Source organism: Oncorhynchus gorbuscha, linkage group LG17, assembly GCF_021184085.1.
Source record: "Oncorhynchus gorbuscha isolate QuinsamMale2020 ecotype Even-year linkage group LG17, OgorEven_v1.0, whole genome shotgun sequence".
In the NCBI taxonomy this organism is placed as follows: domain Eukaryota; kingdom Metazoa; phylum Chordata; class Actinopteri; order Salmoniformes; family Salmonidae; genus Oncorhynchus; species Oncorhynchus gorbuscha.
This window is the reverse complement of record NC_060189.1, coordinates 55814263-55833120: the sequence shown is the minus strand read 5'-3', so window position 1 is coordinate 55833120 and position 18858 is coordinate 55814263. Positions and strand designations below refer to the sequence as shown.

General features: G+C 41.4%; 2 protein-coding genes and 1 non-coding gene across 8 annotated transcripts in view; 2 read left to right on the top strand and 1 right to left on the bottom strand.

The window, feature by feature from the left end:
• LOC124001246 (lipopolysaccharide-responsive and beige-like anchor protein) overlaps window positions 1-5818 on the bottom strand; it is a 399363-nt gene extending 393545 nt beyond the window's left edge. For all 5 annotated transcript variants that reach the window (XM_046307891.1, XM_046307893.1, XM_046307892.1 and 2 more), the window contains exon 1: window positions 4890-5818. In XM_046307891.1, coding sequence (XP_046163847.1) covers window positions 4890-5072 — 183 coding nt within the window. In that variant the 5' untranslated portion in view covers window positions 5073-5818. The remainder of the gene's footprint in view (window positions 1-4889) is intronic.
• Window positions 5819-13306: 7488 nt separating this feature from the next.
• LOC124001227 (40S ribosomal protein S3a) lies at window positions 13307-18825 on the top strand. 2 transcript variants are annotated; one of them, XM_046307858.1, is made up of 7 exons: window positions 13307-13412; window positions 14432-14535; window positions 15515-15702; window positions 16302-16510; window positions 16841-16950; window positions 17478-17631; window positions 18070-18825. In XM_046307858.1, the coding sequence occupies exons 1-6, from the start codon at window positions 13351-13353 to the stop codon at window positions 17603-17605; spliced, it is 801 nt and encodes a 266-aa protein (XP_046163814.1). In that variant the 5' UTR covers window positions 13307-13350; the 3' UTR covers window positions 17606-17631; window positions 18070-18825. The 2 variants fall into 2 exon arrangements, with proteins under 2 accessions (XP_046163814.1, XP_046163813.1); XM_046307857.1 differs by lacking the exon at window positions 18070-18825 and having other exon boundaries at window positions 17478-17641.
• Window positions 16978-17107, top strand: LOC124002327. The gene has a single exon (XR_006832980.1). It is a non-coding gene; the product is annotated as a small nucleolar RNA SNORA17 (small nucleolar RNA).
• Window positions 18826-18858: the final 33 nt, after the last annotated feature.

The following is an 18858-nucleotide window of genomic DNA, read 5'->3' as shown; positions in this document are numbered from 1 at the left end:
TTTACATTGTTCCAAACAGTCCAAAAAATGATACTGTAATCTAAAAGCACCTGTTTGCCACACATAACATGGATGCAGCGCTTGCTAATGACCTTTGTCTTGATCTCCAGTATTTTCCACAACTAGTCAAATGTATACCACAGATCTGACTTCATCCTTTACCTTCTGAGCAACCAGTAAGTACATTGCCCTGTTTCGAGTTTATTTGTCACGTCCCCTGTACCCATTTTATTGTCACGTGTTCAGAGTTTGTTATAATATTCTATAGGTCAGGCCCTATTGGTCACGTGCAAGGGTTGAGGGTAGTTGTGCACGATATATCGGTGAACATATCGGAATCGGATGTCTAGTTTAATGGCGATGTGCAAAACCGATGTCAAAGCTGACGTGCATACCTATATAACGAAGGTACATGGGATATTACATCACGTCAAATTTTGCCATATACATGCAACATAGCATTCCTAAACTAGCCCACAATGTCTGCAGTGTGGATCGAGCAGTCAACAAGTCATGCAGTCATTTGAGAGAGTAAAAAAATGTCAGCAATACAACTCAAAAGGCGATATCCATTAAAGCCAAAATAATGGAATTCATTGCCCTTGACAATCAACTGTTCTCTGCACCGGTAAACACTACCAAGTGCGCTATTTTTCCGATGTTGCCCTACCGGAGTTACACAGTAATAGTGTCACTGCTATTAGCTTCATGACATACATACTATGGAACGCCGTTTGGGTCTTTGCATGTCAAAATAAATACAATAGATACAGGAGCACAGTAACCAGAACAGGTTGTGTTGTGAAGCTAGCCACAATAAGGATTAGGCACAATAGTGGAATTTGCAGTTTGCCTTCAAAATAAAAGTATGTCATTGAAAGTGATGCAAATAGTAGAATTATGCCATATTTTAGTTTGAAGGCTAACCGCAAAGTCCACTATTGCGGCTAATCCTATTTGTGGCTAGCTTCCGACCACCATTAATCATATAAGAACGTTCATATAAATTAGGGTTATTTTTAGAGGATGACACCTAGCTATATAGTCAGCTAACTAACCATATAGCTACTGAAACAGATGACGTTTCGCTATGTTTTTGGGGAAGAACATTGTTTGCATCCATGAGCTAGCTAGCTTTTTTTTTACCAACACTGTAGGTGCCCGAGACAACTTTACCAGCATCATAGCTGTATCGATGAATCGTTGTGACATATGAAATACAAGTGAGTGTAATCAACACGTAAAAAAATTATGAACGCGTTCAATTATTATGTGATGTGCAGTCATATTCAGGTCCTGATTGGTCAACAAGCTTATTTGACACATCAAATAGTGTTATTTGACATGTCAAATAGTGGTAAATAGTATATTTTTTGACACGCAAAGACCTAAACGGCGTTCTATAGAAATCCTGGTTGAGAATGAAATGACTGAACAAATGAACAATGAAACAGCACAGCAAGTAAGTGAAAGAAATAGGTTTTGATTATGTTTTACCGGTAATGGGGACATGTGTAAATGACAACAAAATATCTTGTGTGTGTGTGTGTGTGTGTGTGTGTGTGTGTGTGTGTGTGTGTGTGTGTGTGTGTGTGTGTGTGTGTGTGTGTGTGTGTGTGTGTGTGTGTGTGTGTGTGTGTGTGTGTGTGTGTGTGTGTGTGTGTGTGTGTGTGTGTGTGTGTGTGACCCTTATTTAACTAGGCAAGTCAGTTAAGAACAAATTCTTATTTACAATGGCGGCCTACCCCAGCTAAATCCGGACAACGCTGGGCCAACTGTGCACTGCCTTGTGGGACTCCCAATCATGTCCAGATGAGATACAGCCTGGATTCGAACCAGAGACTCTAGTGACGCCTCTTGCACTGAGATGCAGTGCCTTAACACACACATGGGCGCAGTGGTCTAACTAATTAACTGCACTAGAATGCTTAAAAGGCCGCTAAAATTTTAAATATCGGTATCAGCCAAAAATGTCATATCGGTGCATCACTAGTTGAGGGAATAGGGAATGTTTTTCCTAAACATGAGGGATTTTGGTAATAGAACTTTTCAGTCAGAAATGGCTGTAATTATGTTGCAGCTTCAGCAACATGGACAGCAGGATAAACACTGTTGAAGTTCAGTAGTGGTCACTGCAACATGGAGGAGAGAGACAATGGATGCTAGTCACACAGTCACTCACTGTCCTTTAACACAGCACAGCAAGTCTGAGCACAAACAAATCAATTAGGTCGGCTCCCTATAGTCATTTGTGCATCTTAATTATTTCATCAAACAGTGCGCTGAAAGCACCAGATAAGCTCAGTGCATTTTGTTTATTTGAATAAAACACATGATGTGGCTACATATGGAAAAATAAACGTTTAAAAATGTTGACCAATCGATTCGTCGAAAGAACAGACGACTCTTGGTAGACCAAGATTTTTTTTTAGTCGGGGACAGCCCTAATTCCGAATGCTACGCTACCCATGATCCCTTGCACTATCCTAAGTCTGGCTGGATATCCTATTCATTTGAGAGAGATTTGTTTGAGGAAAAATGTATTGTGTCTTTGACCTAACAATGGGTGTATGAGTCATCTGCAGAGCGACTGCAAATTAGCCACTTCTGGAGAGAGGAGGTTCCAGCCAATATGATAAATCCAGCTGTGTGTGTGTGTGTGTGTGTGTGTGTGTGTGTGTGTGTGTGTGTGTGTGTGTGTGTGTGTGTGTGTGTGTGTGTGTGTGTGTGTGTGTGTGTGTGTGTGTGTGTGTGTGTGTGTGTGTGTGTGTGTGTGTGTGTGTGTGTGTGTGTGTGTGTGTGTGTGTGTGTGTGTGTGTGTAGAAGGAGAGATCAGAAAGAAGAGCACAGAGCATGAAATGCAAAGTGCCATGTCTCAAAAACCTCAAATGACATTGGCCATGCTAAACAAACAAGAGGGAATGGAGGGGAGACAGGTCGGGTACAAACACATCAGTAGGCCCAGGGACTCACGTTGTTTCCCAAATGGCACCTTATTCCCTTATATGGAATAAGGTGCCTTATCTTGGCCAGGTCACAATTGTAAATGAGAAGTTGTTCTCAACTTGCCTACCTGGTTAAATAAAAAATATAGTGCACTAATTTTGACCTAGGTCCCATATGGCTCTGTTCAAAAGTAATGCAGAATGTAGGGAATAGGGTGCCATTTGGGATCTCTCAGCAGAATGTAGGGAATAGGGTGCCATTTGGGATGCAGGCACAGCCTGAGAGATCCCCTCACTCTGGCACATCGGAGACCTGGCAGGTTGTCTCTACTGCTCATTTCTGTGTACTGCAATTATGTCTTCTCTCTGGATAAAGAAACGATCATGAATATGAACTTTATAATAGACACGTCGCCGGAGGGTAATATTTCTGGGTTTATCTCACACCGTGCAGGCCAGCAGCACAAAGCTGAAAACCGAGCTCGGAAACACGACGGTGCATAAGACTAGTACCACTGTGATATCGTTCAACTGAAAGACATCAACGACAGAAAAAATGTTTGACCCCCCCAACCAAAAAAAATCATGCTTGGAATTCTATATTTGGAATGACATTTGAAACAGCATTCTAAATGATAGTGCGTTGTTCCAGCAGCCAGACACTTATCCACTTTCCTCACGGCTACCTGAGGGTGAGGGCTGACTGAGGGACTTTAGTGTTCACGTGGGGAGGGAGGGACACAGTGCTGTGTGTGTGACTCCATTGTGTTGCCACAGTGACAAAGCAGTTCTTCCTCCCTTTCTCATTAACTGCCAACTGCCTGCTCTTTTTCCACTTAACCCTCCATGCTCTGCTTCAGCGACTCACTATCCTATCCTCTATTAGTTTCATTCATTCCTAGACCTGAGCTTCATTCCTAGACCTGAGCCTCAATGTCTGCAGCCAACCAATGCCAGAGAGAGAGAGAGAGAGAGACCTTGCAGAGATACCTTAAAATAATATTGTGCAATTTGAGCAGACTATCATGAAATATGACACACCTCTTTTAAACAAACTGAAATCATGACAGAGATATCATGTAGGCCCTGTTCCCATATACTTATAGTCCAACAAGTATGCACTTGTGTCTATTACACTCCCACTGTAGAACTATTACTAAAGTGTCACTAAGATGTCACTTTACTACTTATAGAGTGCCACAGTAGGAGTCATAATACCTTGGCGTGACATTTTGATAACCGTGTAAATCTCTCTAGGATAAAGTGACTTATTAATATATTCACCTTACATGGCTATCAAAACACCACGCCAGGGTAAGCCTACACAAAACACAGACCTTATTTTAAATGTTTCTAAAATCCCCTATGGGAAAAATGGATGGTGGAAGAAACTATTGGAACCATCTCCCTGGATGGCTAGGTTTTATGGGTATTACGACACCTCCACTGTATGGCTATAGACATTATTTTTCTAAACTATGAACAGGATAAACCCATGCACATTGCATCCTGTATGAACAATAAGAAAAGTGATCATGCCTCGCTGCTTGGTTTACAAAGCTTTTCAAAGTAATGATTTGTAAAAACCAATATAGCATTTCCATCACCATACAAATTCTACAAAGAAAACTGTTATGCACCATTAGCCCACACATTTCTAACGAATAGGCTATAGCCTTGTTCCGCATAGCCTACTACTCTAGTTACCTTATCATGGAAAGTAAATATTATGTACTCAGCTATTGGACCATATAGTAGGCTAGCTAATGAAGTAACCGAGTCACAATATAGCCTTCATTATAAACACATATTGTGGCCAGGATGTAGCCTAAGGTGTACCAGAAAAATAGAAAAGGCAGGTTGGTAGACAGTGTAACATGATCCTCTATGGACGGTTACCAGGGACTATTTAGATTAGAGTGTGGCTTCCGATAATCAGCTTACCAGGTTGAAGACGGTCTCCACAATGTCCCGGTTGGAAACTTCCCCAACTTCCACCAGGCCGGCGAGGACAGCGAATTTCATTTTGATTCCTCGGATTGGGATCCCAGGGTTGAGCGACACCGTCGCAGCTCCATCACCTTGCCCGGCTGGTCGCCCAGCACCAGGCGTCTCCTCGCTAGCCATTGCTACAGGAGGACAGGTGGCGGTAACAGGTAAGGCACCTGTTCACCCCCAAAGGCGGTAATGGGATACAGGAAAGTCGGTGAAAGAAAAAAAAATCAATGGTATCCTCTTTCCAGTTATGTCGACAGTCTGGAGGAAAACAACGAAAATATTTCCCTCCCCATTCAACACAGTTCCCAAAATAAGCCTTCGAATCAACAAAGTATGTTTTGTAGTCCGCGAAAGGCACAGGAGCATGAGGGTTTGATTTCTAGAAGATGACACCGCGACATTAGAGTTGTCACTGCGTTTCCATGCAGAACTCCTCTCCACCGGTGAGAAACTTGAGGAGGCGAGTGAAATAATGCATCAAAAACCGTTCACGAAGATGGACCGGCTTAATAAGATTTGGTTCTAAAGGCAAGTCGCAGAGACCTTGCCCTTCCTCCCCTCTGTCAAAATATAAGAGGCACCTGCGACTTTCATTTCTTCACTAGTCCAGCCAGGCTACAGCAGTAGAACTTGCTATTGTCACAGCAGGCTTGACAGGTAGAGTGCTGTCATGAGCAAGAACTCCTAAACGTGGTTCAAGTACCGCAACAGCGACAGTGGTACTCGACAAGGGACAGCAGTCATCCACTCGGTCCTTCCCTAAAAACTGCTAGACTTGTTCAAATTTCAGTGTTAACCCACTTACAGCGCTTTCTCTTCCTGATTTACCCCCTGCTACAGCTCTTCCCCGCCATGACAGTATTATACCAGTATTCTGCCAGCGGCACAAATGATGACGTCATGTTCGTATGGTAACGAGGAAACCTTTAAAATAAAAGCCCGCATTTCAAAACATTACAATTCAAAATATATTACATTTGAATCAATGGCCACTTTTACTGTGCCAACAAGAAAAGGCAATAGGTAATTTATGAATTTAAAAAATATATATATATATAAGACCTACATACACATACAGTAGAGGTAACTTTTATACATGTCTCAGCTAATGTGGGGTGGAAAATACTCAGTAGGGTCTCTAATAACCAAATATGTGTCATTTTTGAAGGGGACTGTGTCACACGGTCTGCTGCTGGCTGAGTATTAACTGAGTATTTGACACACCAAACTTTATCTGAGGCAGGTAGAAAAGTAATCTTTACAAGCCAATATGTATCCCATGTAGAGTCTATAACAGTGTGCTGCATTGTTGGCTATGGAGGGGGTGGAGTGAAAAGCCAGCAGCCGGCTGTGCGACACAGTCCACCGCCAAAGCTAATTATATTTGGTTAGTAGAGATGAAACTGAGTATTTCCCACCACAGTTTATATGAGACAGGTAGTCTCTACAACCCAAAAATGACTCGTTGCCTAGCACAAGAGACCAATTTAAGTTTTGCAGACTCTATTGAATAATTCCAATAACATATGTTTGTATTTTATTAAACGTGTATTTCTTTAAATTCAGCCTACACAATAGCTTTCAACATTCCAGTATTTGTTTAAACTTTCTAAATAAATGCATAAATAATACAAGAAAATCAATACATTGGTTGCAATGCTGTGAAAAACAGTTGTACCGCCATAGTTTCTCAAAGTTTAGCATGTATTAACCGGGGACTCTTATTTACGGGGGGAAAAAAATCCGCGATCGTGCTACCAGCATAATATCCTGCTGCTAAGAGAACAGTAATGAGTGGAGCATGCGCAGTGGGCATCGAGTGACTTCGACAGGGTGTCTCAGGCGTTGATATATCTCAATGGTCTCAGGTGGAGCCCAGGTGGATGGCGTTGTGGACTTGTTCATGTTAGGGACAGAGGGGAGGCTCATAATGCAGGAAACGAGCAGGGCTTCACAAACATTGGGTTCCAAAGGAATAGAGTCTAATGTACAATTTCGCCTCATATTGCAGCCGGTTGGACGTCTGAAGTGCACTCAAAGACATACCAGAGATTTTGCATTAAACAAATTGCATATAAAAACTCTTAAGGATTGGGCTCTAATAATGGTTGTCAATGTAATGTTTATTTTCTCCTATAGGCAGACTTTAGGCATTATCTACCCACATTATGCAACCATGTTTATAGTTGTGTAGAAAGGGAAACATTTGTAAACATGTTTATATTATTGCTAAAAAAATAAGAGTAGACAAAATAATGTCCTGCTGTAAAAAAATATATAAGTGATATTCACATGGGATATGTAAATTGTGATGCTTCTCTCTACAGTCCATGCAGTGGAACATTGACAGCTGTAATGCAACCGGAGGTGATAGAAACCAGACATTAAAACGATGTGACAGCGATGCTTCTCCTGCCTCTTCCAGTCACTGACCCATGTTGCAAGAAAGGCATTGCACTGTACTTGTGCACGTGACATTAAAACTTGAAAATTGTTTAAGGCGTTTATGAGACCAAATAGATACATTGTCAGATAGGTTTCTATTTCATTTAGCCTACGTATATTGAATAGCCTATGTATGATTGAAATGTAAGTAAAGATCAAATGCAATGTATTTGAACAAAGATCGTTATTGCATCATAAAGATGTGTGTCTCCTCTCATCTCCTAGGAGGCTCTGATACAGGATGACTTCAGTTGCTCAGTGGAATGTGGGATGCCTCCCAGTCCTAGGCTGCATCCTAAATGGCACAGTATTCCCGATATAGTGCACCATTTTTCACCAGGGCCCATAAGGCTCTCGTCAAAAGGAGTGCACTGTGTGGGGAATAATGTGCCATTTTAGGACACAGTTCTAGTGCTGTTGCCAAGGAGTCAGGCAGCACCACAATTGTTTTGACCTCACAAGCAGTCCCTCTCCCTGGGGACACTTGGCCACAAGGCAGTCACTTGAGTTCCAGCATTAGACAGATGATGCGTCCCAAATGGCACCCTGTTCCTTTTTATATGCGCTACATTTGACCAGAGCCTTATGGGGAATAGGGGGCTCTGATCAAAAGAAGTGCACTGTAAAGGGAATACAGGGTTACATTTGGGACGTAGCCAAAGTCAAGGTTGGTCTCAGTAGCAGTGACCTGAAATACAAGTGCTTACTACAGTGCAATGCTTTAATTTACATGCAGGCTACGTTGAGTGGGTTCAAGTCAAGACACATTTGCACTGACTTACCTGAGGTAACCTACAAAATGAAAGTCAGAGAGAGTGTTGATATAGTAACTTGCTGTTGAACTGCAACCTTGATGATGTCAATTAAATACACATTTCATTTACAACATTTTCTTTTCTTGTTTTGTCTTTTGTGTTCCACAACGCATGAATGAATTCAGCTACTCACACAGCTTTGTGCCAAAGTGCTGTCATCTTTTGATTGGATGAACATTCATTATATCCTTCCAAATCAATACCTGAGGGAAATATATATCTTTTTAATATCCTGAACAAATAAAGGCTTCTAAAACCATACAGTTCGACTGACTGTTTTCTTTAAGATATGTATTCTGCGTGAAGCTTGGATTTACTTTGAACCCCCCCATGGGGCAGATTCGATCAGAAAACTAAGCTGAGTGAAGGCTGTTGCATTATGATGACAAGAGGGAATTACACATGTCTCTCCAGAGACTACCCACTGGGCACAGATGTCAATTCAAGGTCTATTCCACTTTGGTTCAATGTCATTTTGTTGAAATGACATGGACAGGGCCGGTTTAATACAGGGGTTTACCGGGGCTGAAGCCCCTGGGCCCAGGCCATTGGGGGGCCCAAGAAGCATATATACAGTATATATTATAATGTTTTGACTGCAACCACAGGAGGATTCAGGAGCCCACTCTCAATGAGTGTAGACAACCTGCTGCTGCTGCTCTACTAATCATCAGAGGGGGGAGGAGAGGAGGTATGGTGCCCATGTGGGTAACTGGGGGTCCCTGCCTTGATTGGGTAACCGATTAATAAAAAACTGCATAATAAATAAAGGTGACTGGTCAATTGCGTGAGTCAGGGGCTGGGCCCAAGAGCCAAAAAAACACAATTACGTTTTTTTCAAATCCAACCACAGGAGCCTGCTCTCAATGTTCAAAATACCCCAGAGAGCTGTCACGCCCTGACCTTAGTTATCTTTGTTTTCTTTATTATTTTGGTTAGGTCAGGGTGTGACGAGGGTGGTTTGTTTTTGTTTTTTTATTGTCTAGAGGTTTTTGTATGTCTAGGAGTTTTTGTAGTCTAGGTGTTTGTATGTCTATGGTTGCCTAGATTGGTTTTCAATCAAAGGCAGCTGTTTATCGTTGTCTCTGATTGGGGACCATATTTAGGTAGCCATATTCCTTGGGTAGTTTGTGGGGTCTTATTCTATGTTTAGGTTCCTGTCTGCACTAGCCATATTAGCTTCAAGGTTAGTTTTGTTCGTTTTGTTCGGTGTTGCATTCGGTTAATAAAAATAGAATGTACGCTTACCACGCTGCGCCTTGGTCTCCTGTTTATGATGACCGTGACGAGCATAATATAGCCACAGAGGATCAATAGTTTCAAAAAAATATCGGTGGATATATCAGTTAAATTGTATCAGAAGTGCATACAGTGTACTGCAAAATAAAGGAAACACCAGCATAAAGTGTATTGGGTCACCACAAGCTGCCAGAACAACTTCAATGCGCCTTGGCATAGATTGTACAAGTGGACATAAACCATGGCAGGAAATTGCACCCCACACACCATAACATTCACTTTGTATCCCTCACTTAAGTGTTTCCTTTATTTTGGCGGTCGCCTACAGTCGGGGAGGCCGCAATTTGACCAGCATGCACGCCAAATATACAGCTTGTTGCATTGTGGCCATAGACATATAATCCATAAAAGGGATTTGGAACCTCTTACCCTGGCAATTTGAGTGTTAAAGTCATAGGTACACTATCATTGGCTGCCAGTCCTGATTTCAATGGAAACTGCCATCTATGGATTATATTCTATGTAGCTGTCGCTTTGCCTTTTGCAAATGTCGAAATACACATCGTGGGAAAAACGTACAGTTTGGAAAGCAAGCAACGTTGATTCAACCAGTGTGTGTCCAGTGGGTGAATTTATCCTTGTGATGATGATGATGATGATGCCTTTCTGAATAGGAGGCTGATTTTTAGCAGCATGCTACAGAAGGTAGGCAATATGGCAGGTAATCAAGATAACGTTTTTGGAGGCATGTTGTGAGAGAGGAGGTTGCTGCACCTCTCTTGATTTTGGTTGACTTCAACCAGGCGAGAAGGTCAAAACGTTTTCAGTGACAAGAGTAAGAATATTTTCGGCGCCTGTTGATTTTAAAGCCAGATGAGTGGTTCAAAACGTTTTCAGTGACAAGATAAGACCTTACTCCATGTTGGATGGTTGTTGAGCTTTAAAGACCCCCACTTCCATTCTCCTGATCAGGGATTATCCCTGACTAGGAGATGACAGGAATGTTATTAATTCTATTTAAATTAAACTTCAATAGGTGTTTCTAACATGCACATTCAGACTCATTTATACAATGTATATGATTTATGTATACTGTCCATATGAGGGATTTGGCCGAATTAGGCCTCACCAACATTAGGACATATGTTGAACATTAAAGAGTACCTTTCAGATACTGTATACAATCTTAGAAAAATAGTGCTATCTAGAACTCAAAAGGGTTGTTCAGCTGTCCCCATAAGAGTACCCTTTGAAGAACCTTTTTTGGTTCCATGGAGAACTCTTTTGGTTTCCATGAAGAACCCTGTCCACAGAGGGTTCTACATGTGGACAGCCAAAGAACCCTTTTGGAACCCTTTTTTCTAAGAGTGTAGAGACAATGTAGGTCTAGAATGAATGTATGTCAATGTTTACATTGTCACCATGTTCAGCCCAGCTAGGCATCATCCCTAACCCTGTAGTGACACAGTTGTATCAGTGTCCTAATAACGGGAGGAAGCCAGACACACCTGCATGGAATGTTAACGGTTTGAGATTCAGGTTCAACCTGTTTTCTTCATTAAATATTCACTTGTTGGTTCACTAATACAGCATGTCAGGGCTGACTGTCACGCAGTGTACTTGATTGACTGAATAGTGTAATACAGTGCAGAGTATTGAGTAATATACATGCATATAACATATAGTTTAACATAATATACATGCATATAACATATAGTTTAACAGAACAACATGCATATAAGATATACAGTAGTTTAACATAACATGCATAACATGTTGTGAATAGTTAAGTCAGTGTTTTCCAAATTCCAAGGGATGCATGTTTTGTTTTTAAGCCCTAGCACTACACATCTGATTCAAATAATCAACGCATCATTACATTATGATTATTTGAATCAGCTGTGTAGTGCTAGGCCAAAACTATAACATGTATACCCTGGGGTCCCCAGGACCGAGTTTGGTAAACACTGAGTTAAGTCAATATTATGTTTAATTTCTCGGAATTCAGGAGAATAGTCTTTCCTTCATCATGAATATGTGAGTGAATATTTTGGGTGAAGTTATTTAAGTTATTATGGGTCTGCTCATATGACTGCTAATTTCTCCATAGACAGCGACTGTAAGTTGAATTTTGTTGATTTGTGAAAGTGTTGGTGCATCATATTTCACTGCCACAATAAAAACCAGTGGCTGATCTAATTTATATTTTATACTCAGTTCCATGTTTATGCATATGGACACTGTGTTAACTAACCTCCAGACGAGCTTCAATGCCATACAACTCTCCCTCCGTGGCCTCCAACTGCTCTTAAACGCAAGTAAAACTAAATGCATGCTTTTCAATCGATCACTGCCCGCACCTGCTCGCCCGTCCAGCATCACTACTCTGGACGGCTCTGTTTTAGAATACGTGGACAACTACAAATACCTGGGTGTCTGGTTAGACTGTAAACTCTCCTTCCAGACTCACATTAAGCATCTCCAATCCAAAATTAAATCTAGAATCGGCTTCCTATATCGCAACAAAGCATCCTTCACTCATGCTGCCAAACATACCCTTGTAAAACTGACCATCCTACCGATCCTCGACTTCGGTGATGTCATCTATAAAATAGCCTCCAACACTCTACTCAACAAACTGGATGCAGTCTATCACAGTGCCATCCGTTTTGTCACCAAAGCCCCATACACTACCCACCATTGCAACCTGTACGCTCTCGTTGGTTGGCCCTCGCTTCATACGCGTTGCCAAACCCACTGGCTACAGGTTATCTACAAGTCTCTGCTAGGTAAAGCCCCGCCTTATCTCAGCTCACTGGTCACCATAGCAGCACCCACTCGTAGCACGCGCTCCAGCAGGTATATCTCACTGGTCATCCCCAAAGCCAATTCCTTCTTCTTCTTCTGGAACGAATTGCAAAAATCTCTGAAGCTGGAGACTCACATCTCCCTCACTAGCTTTAAGCGCCAGCTGTCAGAGCAGTTTACAGATCACTGCACCTGTACATAGCCTATCTGTAAACAGCCCATCTATCTACCTACCTCATTCCCATACTGGTATTTATTTATATATTTTGCTCCTTTGCACCCCAGTATCTCTACCTGCACATTCATCTTCTGCCGATCTACCATTCCAGTGTTTAATTGCTATATTGTAATTACTTCGCCACCATGGCCTATTTATTTCCTTAACTTACCTCATTTGCACTCACTGTATATAGACTTTTTGTTTTCTTTTGTTCTACTGTATTATTGACTGTATGTTTTTTTTATTCCATGTGTAACTCTGTGTTGTTGTATGTGTCGAATTGCTATGCTTTATCTTGGCCAGGTCGCAGTTGCAAATGACAATTTGTTCTCAACTAGCCTACCTGGTTAAATAAAGGTGAAATAAATAAATAAAAACATATTCATTTATTCTGGAACAGAGATTCATATTATTATAAATCATATATGAATTATATAATATGATTATGTATTTATTTACAGAATTGCAGACACACAACACAATATGTGTCAGACTGAATGTCAATCATTCATGTGAGCGTTTGAACTGAGCTAAATGTCAAAGTGGTTGTGTTTAACATGAATTGTTTATTTGGATCCGCATTAGCTTTTGCAGAAGAAGCAGCTATTGTAGTGGATACAGTAGAATCAGGATAGAAATATCAATATTGTAGCATAACAATACTATATCTTACAATGTAGCAAACACTTCCTGAGTTTATTAAATGTAGTTATAACGTATCAAATAAAGGACTGCGATGTAACGCTAGGCCAGTAGTGAACGACAACGTGCTTGTCCTGGTCTCAACATATCGCGAGTCGCGAGATGTGAGAAATCTCAGCTCTGTCTTTAACACTCGCGATAATTCCTATTTCCTTCTCTTTCACTCCCTGTAGCCAACATGGCAGTCGGCAAGAATAAGAGGCTGACCAAAGGTGGCAAAAAAGGTGCCAAAAAGAAGATGTAAGTAGCGCAATTCATCCATTAAATCACGCAATACACACTATTAAGTTCAGGTTATTGACTTTCAGTTTGAAAATGTGAAAGATGAGGTTGATTTTAACTGGATGCACTCCGACCGGTCACTGTTGCTAATCTGCGAGGCTCACCGCGCATTCAGTATTCATGAGTTTGTGCATAAGCGACACTGAACTGTTATGTAAGAGACTGTCGAAGTCTTAACACAGGCTGCATATCGTGAAGAATTTTATATAAATATGCCGAAATGCACACACAGCCGATGTCGCAAGATTACAGGCGGTTTTAACAAGCCAAGCTACCTAACTAGATCATCCCTGTAACTATGGTGGCTAGCAGGATGGCAGACAGTCATCCATGAACATAACGTGGACAACGTTAGCTAGACGAAGTATTTTTTTACGAAATGATGTGGTCAAACATAATTAAAGTATTGTAGCCAAGCCAGCCAGGGCTACATGTGCGTGGTGCCAACCCTTCAGTCTTTAGCGAGAAAATGATAATTTGTCAGAAGATAATTTAGCCAGTTAGCTGGGCCTTACATTATAGTAACCAGCTAGCTAACGTTATGCTATCACAGTCATGTTTTATTGATTAGCCAGGTGCCTGTTGAATTTCCACGTTTGATTGTACTGGAAGTTGAGTTCATACCATTGATAGCATTTGACAATAACAAGTTAACGTTAGCCCTTTGGTTGGTTTCGCGTAAACTAGACTGCAACCTTAGTTTCTTTAGCTAGCTACATAGGCCTGTGTCATCGAAACAGATTAACATAACTGATATTGACCACACTACTTTCAATTCAAGGGCTTTATTGGTATGGGAAACATGTGTTAACATTGCCAAAGCAAGTGAGATAGATAATATATAAAGTGAAAAACAATAAAAATGAACGGTAAACATTACACATACAGAAGTTTAAAAACAATAAAGACATTACAAATGTCATATATATGTATGTGTGTGTATATATATGTGTTTTGACAACTTTCTCTATCCCCAGTGTCGACCCTTTCTCCAAGAAGGACTGGTATGATGTCAAGGCACCCGCTATGTTCAACATCCGCAACATTGGCAAGACCTTGGTGTCCAGGACTCAGGGAACCAGTAAGTTTGTTTCTCCAACGGATGATGCCGATTAATGAAGCAACACATGGTTCAGTGGTGATGGCTACCAGTATGAAGACTAACATGCAGCAAAATAACTGCAGACAGAGCCACATGGTTCTGTGGAATTATAGCACCGTTTGGAAACTAGGGGTTGGTTCAAGTGAGGTGACTAAAATGTGAACTCCTGACCTTGTACTGTAACTAGTTAGGTAGCCTAATTCAACTAGCTTTGGGACAACTTTGGGAGTCTGTATATTGGTTGGACTCCCGAGTTGTGCATCGTTCTGGTGGGTGGCGACTGCTAATAACCCTACTGCAGTATAGCAGGCTTTGCCAAAAATGTTTCCGGTCAACAAAAGCATATGTATAATCTCTAGGAATTTACCAGACAAAGTGAAATGTCCCGCGCGATCAAATAAACATCAGTATCCAACTTTTGTCCGAACCGCACCATATTCCTGCCAAGTTAGACAGCGGTCTGCCATTAGACCACGCACTTCACGCAAGACTTCCTACCCCAAAATCTACCATTTATTTAATAGCGAGGTACACATTTCACTACGTCTTGGTAAGTGGAGTTCCTAGAGATTATACATGTGCTTTTGTTGACAGGGAGCGTTTTTTTTTGTTGTCGAAGCCAACTATGGTGGTAGGGTTATTTTCCATCAACACACGAACGATGCACAACTCGGCGTCCCAACTAATAAGAGTCCTTAAGTTGTCCTTAAACTATGTTTAAATATGGGTTTGTTGGTCAGTAACGTCCTTTTTTAGTCTTCCCTTTTTTTAAAATGGTTTCAACTTGTCAGTCTTGCCTTGGTTTTGTTTGTACCGTACTTAACACAATGGGGATGCATGGTGACAAATTGTTTCGGCCCAATGATTGCAACTGACTACTGATAAAGAGATCTGCTGTTCCCGGCTTTGGCCTCCATTCGCCTCACCGCGTATCACATCAACTAATCTGTTCTACTAGGAATCGCCTCTGATGGTCTGAAGGGACGTGTGTTCGAGGTGAGCCTCGCTGACCTGCAGAATGATGAGGTGGCCTTCCGCAAGTTCAAGCTGATCTCGGAAGACGTGCAGGGCAAGAACTGCCTGACGAACTTCCACGGCATGGACCTGACCCGTGACAAGATGTGCTCCATGGTCAAGAAGTGGCAGGTGAGGAATCCTACAGGTGGATGTAACACACAGCTGGATTTGTGGAGATATTGTGTTTTTGATGTGTTTATAATTACAGTACAAAATGTATGGAAATTGGTCATCCTGTCATTAAAGGTGCAATAAGCAGGAATCACACCACCATTTAATTTGCCTAATTTCAGTTTGATAAAACAACCAGTCATTGTTTAGAGAATCGTTAAACCGATGTAATATTTTCTATAACTAAACATTTTGTGTTTGAAGCTGGTCTGTAAAAGATGCAAAACTTAAGATCAGGAAGCATACTTCCTTTCATTGAGAATGACAGAGCTATAACTCATATTTGTGTATGAAATTGGTCATGTCGCCCAGAAAGTGTCATTGCAACTTTATGCTGAAAGGCGCCGCCTTTCCCTCAGTTTTCTCAGCACACGTGGAATGTAAACCACTATTTCAACATTGTATCCTAATACTGTCGCACCACCTTCAAAAGTGATGTGCCATTATGAGTAATCTCAACACTATAAATTAACCTCTTCCCTGTAATGTTAATGATCACGTGTTTGGGCCAATGTACCCAAAACTATTCATTAACCTTCATCCTGTCTCCCCGCCAGACCATGATTGAGGCCCATGTGGACGTGAAGACCACCGACGGCTACCTCCTGCGTCTGTTCTGCGTCGGCTTCACCAAGAAGCGCACCAACCAGATCAGGAAGACGTCGTACGCCCAGCACCAGCAGGTCCGTCAAATCAGGAAGAAGATGATGGAGATCATGACCCGTGAGGTCCAGACCAACGACCTGAAGGAAGTCGTCAACAAGCTGTAAGGACGTTCGCCGATCTGTTGCTGGTTCAATAGAATGTTCTGCACTCTGGGAAGATGTGGTCCATGTGAAATGCAACATGGAGTGCATATATGGGCATGCATATTATTTGGCTGTTAGAATAAGCACATTTATTTCAACAAAAATTTTGGCTGTGTCGAACACTTTTCCTGCCTTTTTAATTGTGTACAGTTAAGTTTTGATGTCTGAGTAAGTTGAATGGCATTCAATGAAGGCAGTCAGTAATTTAACTAGATCTCTCAGCTGGTCATTTTCAGTAGCCAAGCCAGGTTCCCTCTTACTGATTCACTTTTCCCTTTGTCCTCTAGGATCCCTGACTCCGTTGGCAAGGACATTGAGAAGGCCTGCCAGTCCATCTACCCACTCCACGACGTCTACGTCAGGAAGGTTAAGATGCTGAAGAAACCCAAGTTTGAGTGTAAGTCACCCTGAACCTCAAGCCTATCCTGCCCCTTGAGGCGTTGCAGTCCGACAATGTGTCGAGCCTGTGTCATAAGGGGTGGAGAGTGAAAGGGTTATGTCTACGCCAAGGACCCAGAATGGTGGGTACTTGGAGTGATCATGGCTCCGACAGATGGCACAATACTAGACAATTGATGGTGTGAAAGAAGGCCTATTCAGGATCTTTGTCAAACTTACCATGCATTAAAAAACAACCAAGGTTATTGAAGGTCACCTTTGACTGAGCTTGGTTTAATCATGACCACTAAGGTCCCCTCCACAGCATCTGGCAGCGGTTCCATACGACTTAATTGTATCTTAACATATGCCGATATGGCTGCATTCACAGGCAGCCAAATTCTGATCTTTTGGCCAATTAATTGTCAAAAAGATCAGATTTGGATTGTGTAAACACAGCCTAGGATACTACATTATCCAATGTGTCTAACAGCCTATTGAGTTGTACTCTGGTGTTGTGCTTATGTTATTCTTCTCTCCATCCAGTGGGCAAACTGATGGAGCTCCACGGTGAGGGTGGTGGCAGCAGTACAGCCAAGCCCTCTGGGGATGACACTGGGGCTAAGGTGGATAGGGCAGATGGCTACGAGCCCCCCATCCAAGAGACCGTCTAAATGCCTGACCGATTTAATAAAAAAATGTAAATGATACTCAACTGTTGATGTCTTCTGTTAATGGGATGGTTGTTTGGTAAGGTATTTTGTAAAGAGCTATTCTTTTTCAGGCATTAATCAAAGCATTTATATCTGGAAAAAGAAAAGCTATGCGTAATACCAAATTCTAAAACTGAGGCAGCTTATGGTTTAGAAATGAACATTCACATCTCTGGTGGACATTGCACACTCCCTTGAGACATCTCTGGCCATGGACTGCACATGTAAATGTTTTGCAAATGGAACCAACAACCTTCAGTGTAGTTTTATACTGTGATGTTAACAATGACTCATGCTCAAATTAAGATTCAAGGGGCTCAATTACATCGTATTGCCATAGAGGTAAAATACAAACCCTTCTAAATATTGTTTTACATTACTGTAAAAACAAGCCAACTTCATTAATTGGTGCTTTTTGTCCTCAGGGAAAATCTTGGTGTAAAATGTGGATCCCAAAAGGCCAGGTATCCTTTACCTTAAATCCATGAAACTCCCTTTCAGTAGATGTTTGTTTTGCCATGTCCCCCCGGGTGTTGTCAACTTCCGAGAAATAAGCCATCAAATATTTGACCTTTCCACCCAGTCTGTAATTCTCCACTTAAGAAAACCCCTTCCTACAATGACACATTCCGGAAGTGTCCATTTATTTGGTGGGAAAACAGTGGTGCAAAGCTCAATTTCTACCCACCCTGTTGAGCTATTTACCAAAATGAAAATGTTTGAGAAGTTGAAATCCTGTTCAAGTGTTCACCAATACACTACCATAATCTTGCTTAATCAGAATGGCTAATTTGATCCACATTTCCACCCTGTGAGGATTATACACCTAAAAAATTCAATGCCTAAGCAGTGTTTGTCTGAAAGTCAAACCTTTTGACACTATGAATGACCCTGTTAAAAGCATTGACTTCATATGAAGTCTTCATTTCATGAACCAGCGGAGCATTTGAGCACAATTGGCTACCAGAAAAGGCTTTTAGGGGGCTATATACTTGCAGTATTGTAAGAACCACAATTCATAGTTTGAGGAAATATTGTACAACAGCTATATTTAATGTGCAATGGTGTGGTCAACATGTTAAATACTGCATATCTGGATTAGAACAAAGCTGGTAAGGGTTTTGTGGCAGGAACTTCATATGAATGCCTGTTCAATAAAGTTACATCCAGCCATTCTCGGATGCATAGTCATACAAAGTTATTTCATTACTTTC